Source organism: Heptranchias perlo, chromosome 42, assembly GCF_035084215.1.
Source record: "Heptranchias perlo isolate sHepPer1 chromosome 42, sHepPer1.hap1, whole genome shotgun sequence".
Classification (NCBI taxonomy): domain Eukaryota; kingdom Metazoa; phylum Chordata; class Chondrichthyes; order Hexanchiformes; family Hexanchidae; genus Heptranchias; species Heptranchias perlo.
Genome location: NC_090366.1, coordinates 7,799,726 through 7,810,072, shown reverse-complemented (window position 1 = coordinate 7,810,072; position 10,347 = coordinate 7,799,726). Strand labels below are relative to the sequence as shown.

At 53.4% G+C, this 10,347-nt stretch overlaps 1 protein-coding gene across 1 annotated transcript in view; it reads right to left on the bottom strand.

Annotated features, from left to right (window-relative positions):
* LOC137306119 (glutamate receptor ionotropic, kainate 5-like) overlaps positions 1-10,347 on the bottom strand; it is a gene marked incomplete at its 3' end in the record, with an annotated part of 564,706 nt that overhangs the window by 105,337 nt on the left and 449,022 nt on the right. Inside the window, exons 8-9 of the mRNA XM_067975180.1 lie at positions 8,505-8,666; positions 2,414-2,566 (exon numbers count right to left, since the gene is read on the bottom strand). Coding sequence (XP_067831281.1) covers positions 2,414-2,566; positions 8,505-8,666 — 315 coding nt within the window. The remainder of the gene's footprint in view (positions 1-2,413; positions 2,567-8,504; positions 8,667-10,347) is intronic.

Genomic DNA, 10,347 nt, shown 5'->3' with positions numbered 1-10,347 from the left:
TGATCACCAGGAATACTGATCATCAGGAGTACTGCTCACCAGGGGCACTGCTCACCAGGAATACTGATCACCAGGGGCACTGCTCACCAGGGGCACTGCTCACCAGGAATACTGATCACCAGGAATACTGATCACCAGGGGCACTGCTCACCAGGGACACTGCTCACCAGGGACACTGCTCACCAGGAATACTGATCACCAGGGACACTGCTCACCAGGGACACTGCTCACCAGGAATACTGATCACCAGGGACACTGCTCACCAGGGGCACTGCTCACCAGGAATACTGATCACCAGGGACACTGCTCACCAGGGACACTGCTCACCAGGAATACTGATCATCAGGAGCGTTGCTCACCAAGGTCACAGCTCCCTTGGGCACTGCTTACCTAGTTCACTGCTCACCAGGAATACTGATCATCAGGAGCGCTGCTCACCAGGGGCACTGCTCACCAGGAATACTGATCACCAGGGACACTGCTCACCAGGGTCACAGCTCCCTTGGGCACTGCTTACCTAGTTCACTGCTCACCAGGAGTACTGTTCACCAGGGACATTGCTCACCTGGGGCACTGCTCACCAGGAGTACTTATCACCAGGAACACTGATCACCAGGGGCACTGCTCACCAGGAATACTGATCATCAGGAGCGCTGCTCACCAGGAATACTGATCACCAGGGACACTGCTCACCAGGGTCACAGCTCCCTTGGGCACTGCTTACCTAGTTCACTGCTCACCAGGAGTACTGTTCACCAGGGACATTGCTCAACAGGAGTACTGATCACCAGGGACACTGATCACCAGGAGTACTGTTCACCAGGGACACTGATCACCAGGAGTACTAATCACCAGGGACACTGATCACCAGGGACACTGAACACCAGGAGTACTGATCATCAGGGACATTGCTCACCAGGAGTACTGATCATCAGGGACACTGATCACCAGGGACATTGCTCACCAGGAGTACTGTTCACCAGGGACACTGCTCACCAGGAGTACTGATCACCAGGGACACTGATCACCAGGGACATTGCTCACCAGGAGTACTGTTCACCAGGGACACTGATCACCAGGAGTACTGATCATCAGGGACACTGATCACCAGGGACACTGATCACCAGGGACACTGATCACCAGGAGTACTGATCATCAGGGACACTGATCACCAGGGACATTGCTCACCAGGAGTACTGATCACCAGGGACACTGCTCACCAGGGACACTGCTCACCAGGAGTACTGATCACCAGGGACACTGATCACCAGGGACACTGATCACCAGGGACACTGCTCACCAGGAGTACTGCTCACCAGGAGTACTGATCACCAGGGGCACTGCTCACCAGGGGCACTGCTCACCAGGAGTACTGATCACCAGGGACACTGCTCACTAAGGATACTGCTCACCTGGGGCACTGCTCACCAGGAGTACTGATCACCAGGGACACTGCTCACCAGGAGTACTGATCACCAGGGACACTGCTCACCAGGGATACTGCTCACCTGGGGCACTGCTCACCAGGAGTACTGATCATCAGGGACACTGCTCACCAGGGACACTGCTCACCAGGGACACTGATCACCAGGGACATTGTTCACCAGGGACACTGCTCACCAGGAGTACTGATCATCAGGGACACTGCTCACCAGGGACACTGATCACCAGGGACATTGCTCACCTGGGGCACTGCTCACCAGGAGTACTGATCATCAGGGACACTGCTCACCAGGGACACTGCTCACCAGGGACACTGCTCACCAGGGACACTGCTCAACAGGAGTACTGATCATCAGGGACACTGCTCACCAGGGACACTGATCACCAGGGACACTGATCACCAGGAGTACTGATCACCAGGGACACTGCTCACCAGGGACACTGCTCACCAGGAGTACTGCTCACCAGGGACACTGCTCACCAGGGACACTGATCACCAGGGACATTGCTCACCTGGGGCACTGCTCACCTGGGGCACTGCTCACCAGGAGTACTGATCATCAGGGACACTGCTCACCAGGGACACTGATCACCAGGGACACTGATCACCAGGAGTACTGATCACCAGGGACACTGCTCACCAGGGACACTGCTCACCAGGAGTACTGCTCATCAGGGACACTGCTCACCAGGGACACTGCTCACCAGGGACACTGCTCACCAGGGACAGTGCTCACCAGGAGTACTGATCATCAGGGACACTGCTCACCAGGGACAGTGCTCACCAGGAGTACTGATCATCAGGGACACTGCTCACCAGGGACACTGCTCACCAGGGACACTGCTCTCGAGTGAGAGGTGTTGATATCCAGTCACTTTATTGATGTTGTTTGCCAGTTCCCTTGTGGACTGTATTGGTCATATCTTGTACGAGCGGTCAGTAATGGTTGCCGGGCACTGATCTACTCACTGTGCGCAGGTAGTTCATCAGGCTGGTCCCGTGTTGCCAGATCTGTGAGGTCGTACATGACAGGGGCCTCAGACCAATCTCCTGGCTGCGGTTGAGCTCCCGGACTGCATTCACCACAACGTGGACGGCATCAAACATCAGCGCAGAGGGAAGCTGCGATCAGAGGAACAGACTGTAAACACACAGGGGTAGGGACTGAGGGAGCATCGTAACACAGGGGGGAGAGAGAGAGAGAGGGGGGAGGGGGGAAGAGAGAGGGAGAGAGAGGGGGGAGGGGGGAAGAGAGAGAGAGAGAGAGGGGGGGAAGAGAGAGAGAGAGGGGGGAGGGGAGAGAGAGAGAGAGGGGGGGAGGGGAGAGAGAGAGAGAGAGGGGGGAGGGGGGAGAGAGAGAGGGGGGAGGGGGGGAAGAGAGAGGGGGGAGGGGGGGAAGAGAGAGAGAGAGAGAGGGGGGGGGAAGAGAGAGAGAGGGGGGAGAGAGAGAGAGAGGGGGGAGGGGAGAGAGAGAGAGGGGGGAGGGGGGGAGAGAGAGAGAGGGGGGAGGGGGGGAGAGAGAGAGAGAGGGGAGGGAAGAGAGAGAGAGAGAGAGATAGGGGGGAGGGGAGAGAGAGAGGGGGGAGGGGAGAGAGAGAGAGGGGGTGGGGAGAGAGAGAGAGAGGGGGGAGGGGGAGAGAGAGAGGGGGGGAGGGGGAGAGAGAGAGGGGGAGGGGAGAGAGAGAGGGGGGGAGGGGGAGAGAGAGAGGAGGGGAGGGGGAGAGAGAGAGGGGGTAGGGGGAGAGAGAGAGGGGGGAGGGGAGAGAGAGAGAGGGGGGGGAGGGGGGGAGAGAGAGGGGGGAGGGGAGAGAGAGAGAGAGAGGGGGGAGGGGGGGAGAGAGAGAGAGAGAGGGGGGAGGGGGGGAAGAGAGAGAGAGAGGGGGGAGGGGGGGAAGAGAGAGGGAGAGAGAGGGGGGAGGGGGGGAAGAGAGAGAGAGAGAGAGGGGAGAGAGAGAGACAGAGGGGGGGAGAGGGAGAGAGATAGAGAGAGGGGTTGAGAGAGAGAGGGGAGAGAGAGAGAGAGGGGGGAGAGAGAGAGAGAGGGGGGAGAGAGAGAGAGAAAGGGGAGAGAGAGAGAGAGAGAGAGAGGGGGGAGAGAGGGGGAGAGAGAGATAGAGAGAGGGAGAGAGATAGGGAGAGAGGGGGGAGAGAGAGAGGGAGAGAGGGGGGAGAGAGAGGGGGAGAAAGTGGGGGGTAGAGAGAGGGGGAGAAAGTCGGGGGGAGACAGAGGGGAGGGAGAGAGAGGAGGGAGGAGAGAGAGGAGGGAGGAGAGAGAGGGGAGAGAGAGAGAGAGGGGGAGAGAGAGAGAGATAGAGAGAGAGGGGGGAGAGAGGGGGAGAGAGAGAGATAGAGAAAGAGAGAGAGAGGAGGGGGAGAAAGATAGAGAGAGTGGGACAGAGAGAGAGAAAGGGAGAGGGAGATAGAGAGGGAGAAAGAGAGTGACAGAGGGGGAGAGAGAGATAGAGAGCGAGAGAGGGAGAGAGAGAGACAGACAGAGAGAGGGGGTGGGAGAGAGAGAGAGATAAAGAGTGAGGGAGAGAGAAAGAGAGAGAGCAAGGGACAGAGAGAGAGGGAGAGAGCGAGGGACAGAGAGAGACAGAGAGACAGAGATAGGGAGGGTGGATGGAGAGAGAGAGAGACATAGAGAGTGGGAGACAGAGACATAGAGGGATCAGAGAGGGAGAGAGACAGAATGAGGGACGGAGAGTGAGACAGAGAGAGAGAGAGAGAGAGAGAGTTAGATAGACAGAGTAGAGAGATAGAGAAACACAGGGAGAGAAAGTGAGGGAGACCGATAGAGAGGCAGGAGAGAGAAAGAGAGAGACAGAGAGAGAGAGGGACAGAGAAAGAGAGAGGGACAGAGAAAGAGAGAGGGACAGAGAAAGAGAGAGACACAGGGAGAGAGGGGGACAGAGAGAGAGAGATAGAGACAGGGAGAGAGAGAGAGATAGAGACAGGGAGAGAGGGGGACAGAGAGAGAGAGATAGAGACAGGGAGAGAGAGAGAGATAGAGAGAGAGGGACAGAGAGAGACAGAGAGAGAGAGGCAGGGAGAGGGAGACAGAGAGAGAGTGAGTGACAGAGAGAGAGACAATGAGAGTGGCAGAGAGAGAATGACAGAGAGAGAGAGGGACAGAGAGAGAGATGGAGACAGCGTAAAAGAGAAAACGAGAGAAAGGGACAAAGAGACAGAGAGAGAGAGAGACAGAGAGAGGGACAAAGAAAAAGTGAGAGAGATAGTGAGAGGGATAGAGAGAGAGACAGAGAGACAGAATGGAGAAAGAGACAGAGACAGGGAGAGACAGAGAGTGATAGGGAGAGAGAGTGATAGGGAGAGAGAGTGATAGGGAGAGAGACAGCGAGAGAGAGAAAATGAGAGAAAGGGACAAAGAAACAGAGAGAGAGAGAGACAGAGAGAGGGACAGAGAGAAAGTGAGAGAGATAGTGAGAGGGATAGAGAGAGAGACAGAATGGAGAAAGAGACAGAGACAGAGAGAGAACAGAGAGAGAGACAGAGAGAGAGAGTGATAGGGAGAGAGAGAGAGCAACAGAGAGAGAGAGAGAGTGAGAGAGGGATAGAGAGAGAGAGAGACACTGGGAGAGACAGAGGGTGAGACAGAGAGAGAGACAGAGAGAGAGAAAAACAGAGAGAGAGAGACTGAGAGAGAGAGAGAGAGAGACTGAGAGAGAGAGACTGAGAGAGACTGAGAGAGAGAGAGAGACTGAGACAGAGAGAGAGAGACAGAGAGAGAGAGACAGAGAGAGAGACAGAGAGAGACAGAGAGAGAGACAGAGAGAGACAGAGAGCGCGACAGAGAGAGACAGAGAGCGTGACAGAGAGAGACAAATTCAGAGACAGAGCGAGAGAAAGAGACAGAGAGAGAGATAGAGGTAGAGAGAGGGAGAGACAGAGAGAGAGAGACACAGAGAGTGACAGAGCGAGAAAAAGAGAGAGAGAGAGAGACAGAGAGAGAAAGACCGAGACAGAGAGATATAGAGAGATATAGAGAGAGACAGAGAGAGAGAGACAGTCAGAGCTGGAGAAAGAGACAGAGAGATAGACAGACAGATAGTGAGAGACAGAGAGAGAGATAGAGAGAGAGACAGAGAGATAGACAGTGAGATAGACAGTGAGATAGAGAGAGAGAGAGACAGAGAGAGAGACAGACAGAGATAGAGAGATACAGAGAGAGAGAGGGACAGAGGGAAAGAGAGACACAGAGAGCGAGAGAGAGACAGAGGGGCAGACCCTCACTGACCGTCTGTCAATGACCTGCAGAAACTGACCATCACTGGCCATCACTGACCCTCTGTCACTGACCATCACTGACCATATGACACTGACCCTCTGACACTGACCCTCACTGACCATCACTGATCCCCCTGTCACTGACCATCACTGACCCCTGTCACTGACCATCACTGACCCCCCTGTCACTGACCATCACTGATCAACACTGACCCTCTGTCCATGACCATCAATGATCCACTGATAATGACTGTCACTAACCCTCTGACACTGACCCTCTCTCACTGACCCTCTCTCACTGACCATCACTGACCCTCTCTCACTGACCATCACTGACCCTCTCTCACTGACCATCACTGACCCTCTCTCACTGACCATCACTGATCCTCTCTCACTGACCATCTCTCACTGACCATCATTGACACTCTCTCACTGACCATCACTGACACTCTCTCACTGACCATCAATGACCATCTCTCATTGGCCATCACTGACCATCAATGACCATCTCTCATTGGCCATCACTGACCATCAATGACCATCTCTCATTGGCCATCAGTGACCATCAATGACCCTCTCTCACTGACCATCACTGACCATCAATGACCCTCTCTCACTGACCATCACTGATCATTGCTGGCCGTCTGTCACTGACCATCACTGACCCTCTGACAGTGACCCCCACTGGCCATTACTGATCCTCAATGGCCATCACTGACCCGCTGTAACTGACCATCATTGACCCTCTGACACTGACCATCACTGACCCTCTGTCACTGACCATCTGACACTGACCATCACTGACCATCACTGATCCTCTGTCACTGACCATCACTGACCCTCTGTCACTGACCATCACTGATCCTCTGTCACTGACCATCACTGACCCTCACTGATCCTCTGTCACTGACCATCACTGACCCTCTGACACTGACCATCACTGACCCTCTGTCACTGACCATCACTGATCCTCTGTCACTGACCATCACTGACCCTCACTGATCCTCTGTCACTGACCATCACTGACCCTCTGACACTGACCATCACTGACCCTCTGTCACTGACCATCACTGATCCTCTGTCACTGACCATCACTGACCCTCACTGATCCTCTGTCACTGACCATCACTGACCCTCTGACACTGACCATCACTGACCCTCTGACACTGACCATCACTGACCCTCTGACACTGACCATCACTGACCCTCTGACACTGACCATCACTGACCCTCTGTCACTGACCATCTGACACTGACCATCACTGATCCTCTGTCACTGACCATCACTGACCCTCTGACACTGACCATCACTGACCCTCTGACACTGACCCTCTGTCACTGACCATCACTGACCCTCTGTCACTGACCATCACTGATCCTCTGTCACTGACCATCACTGACCCTCTGACACTGACCCTCTGTCACTGACCATCACTGACCCTCTGACACTGACCATCACTGACCCTCTGACACTGACCATCACTGATCCTCTGTCACTGACCATCACTGACCCTCTGACACTGACCATCACTGACCCTCACTGATCCTCTTTCACTGACCATCACTGACCCTCTGTCACTGACCATCACTGATCCTCTGTCACTGACCATCACTGACCCTCTGTCACTGACCATCACTGACCATCACTGATCCTCTGTCACTGACCATCACTGACCATCACTGACCCTCTGTCACTGACCATCACTGATCCTCTGTCACTGACCATCACTGATCCTCTGTCACTGACCATCACTGACCCTCTGACACTGACCATCACTGACCCTCTGTCACTGACCATCACTGACCATCACTGACCCTCTGTCACTGACCATCACTGACCATCACTGATCCTCTGTCACTGACCATCACTGACCCTCTGACACTGATCCTCTGTCACTGACCATCACTGACCATCACTGACCCTCTGTCACTGACCCTCTGACACTGACCCTCTGACACTGACCATCACTGACCCTCTGTCACTGACCATCACTGACCATCACTGACCCTCTGTCACTGACCCTCTGACACTGACCCTCTGACACTGACCATCACTGACCCTCTGTCACTGACCATCACTGACCCTCTGTCACTGACCCTCTGACACTGACCCTCTGACACTGACCATCACTGACCCTCTCTCACTGACCATCACTGACCATCACTGACCCTCTGACACTGACCATCACTGACCCTCTGACACTGACCATCACTGACCCTCTGACACTGACCATCACTGACCCTCTGACACTGACCATCACTGACCCTCTGACACTGACCATCACTGACCCTCTGTCACTGACCATCACTGACCAGCACTGACCCTCTGTCACTGACCATCACTGACCCTCTGACACTGACCATCACTGACCCTCTGTCACTGACCATCACTGACCCTCTGTCACTGACCCTCTGACACTGACCATCACTGACCCTCTGACACTGACCCTCTGTCACTGACCATCACTGACCCTCTGACACTGACCCTCTGTCACTGACCATCACTGACCCTCTGACACTGACCCTCTGTCACTGACCATCACTGACCCTCTGACACTGACCCTCTGTCACTGACCATCACTGACCCTCTGTCACTGACCATCACTGACCCTCTGACACTGACCCTCTGTCACTGACCATCACTGACCCTCTGTCACTGACCATCACTGACCCTCTGTCACTGACCATCACTGACCATCACTGACCCTCTGTCACTGACCATCACTGACCCTCTGACACTGATTTTCTGTCACTGACCATCACTGACCATCACTGACCATCACTGACCCTCTGACACTGACCACAGACTCACCGCAGCTCCCGGGAAACGAGCTGTCTCACAGTTTTCCCGCCAGGACATGTTAAGGCTGCGGATAAATTCCAGGAAGAAGGGGTGCCTGGGATTGAACATGGAAAACCCAATAATGTTCGCCTGATCGTCCACAATCTCACTGAGCTGTAAAACTGGGAAATCCTGGGGAGAGAGAACGATAAACCTGAATACACAGGGACTCTGTACAGTAACCCTTACCCTGAATACACAGGGACTCTGTACAGTAACCCTTACCCTGAATACACAGAGACTCTGTACAGTAACCCTTACCCTGAATACACAGGGACACTGTACAGTAACCCTTACCCTGAATACACAGGGACTCTGTACAGTAACCCTTACCCTGAATACATAGGGACTCTGTACAGTAACCCTTACCCTGAATACACAGGGACCCTGTACAGTAACCCTTACCCTGAATACACAGGGACTCTGTACAGTAACCCTTACCCTGAATACACAGGGACTCTGTACAGTAACCCTTACCCTGAATACACAGGGACTCTGTACAGTAACCCTTACCCTGAATACACAGGGACTCTGTACAGTAACCCTTACCCTGAATATACAGGGACTCTGTACAGTAACCATTACCCTGAATACATAGGGACCCTGTACAGTAACCCTTACCCTGAATACATAGGGACTCTGTACAGTAACCCTTACCCTGAATACACAGGGACTCTGTACAGTAACCCTTACCCTGAATACACAGGGACTCTGTACAGTAAGCCTTACCCTGAATACACAGGGATCCTGTACAGTAACCCTTACCCTGAATACATAGGGACCCTGTACAGTAACCCTTACCCTGAATACACAGGGACTCTGTACAGTAACCCTTACCCTGAATACATAGGGACCCTGTACAGTAACCCTTACACTGAATACACAGGGACTCTGTACAGTAACCCTTACCCTGAATACATAGGGACCCTGTACAGTAACCCTTACCCTGAATACACAGGGACTCTGTACAGTAACCCTTACCCTGAATACATAGGGACCCTGTACAGTAACCCTTACCCTGAATACACAGGGACTCTGTACAGTAACCCTTACCCTGAATACATAGGGACCCTGTACAGTAACCCTTACACTGAATACACAGGGACTCTGTACAGTAACCATTACCCTGAATACACAGGGACTCTGTACAGTAACCCTAATCCTGAATACACAGGGACTCTGTACAGTAACCCTTACCCTGAATACACAGGGACTCTGTACAGTAACCCTTACCCTGAATACACAGGGACCCTGTACAGTAACCCTTACCCTGAATACACAGGGACTCTGTACAGTAACCCTTACCCTGAATACATAGGGACTCTGTACAGTAACCCTTACCCTGAATACACAGGGACACTGTACAGTAACCCTTACCCTGAATACACAGGGACTCTGTACAGTAACCCTTACCCTGAATACACAGGGAGTCTGTACAGTAACCCTTACCCTGAATACACAGGGACTCTGTACAGTAACCCTTACCCTGAATACACAGGGACTCTGTACAGTAACCCTTACCCTGAATACACAGGGACCCTGTACAGTAACCCTTACCCTGAATACACAGGGACTCTGTACAGTAACCCTTACCCTGAATACACAGGGACCCTGTACAGTAACCCTTACCCTGAATACACAGGGACTCTGTACAGTAACCCTTACCCTGAATACACAGGGACTCTGTACAGTAACCCTTACCCTGAATACATAGGGATCCTGTACAGTAACCCTTACCCTGAATACACAGGGACTCTGTACAGTAACCCTTACCCTGAATACACAGGGACTCTGTACAGTAACCCTTACCCTG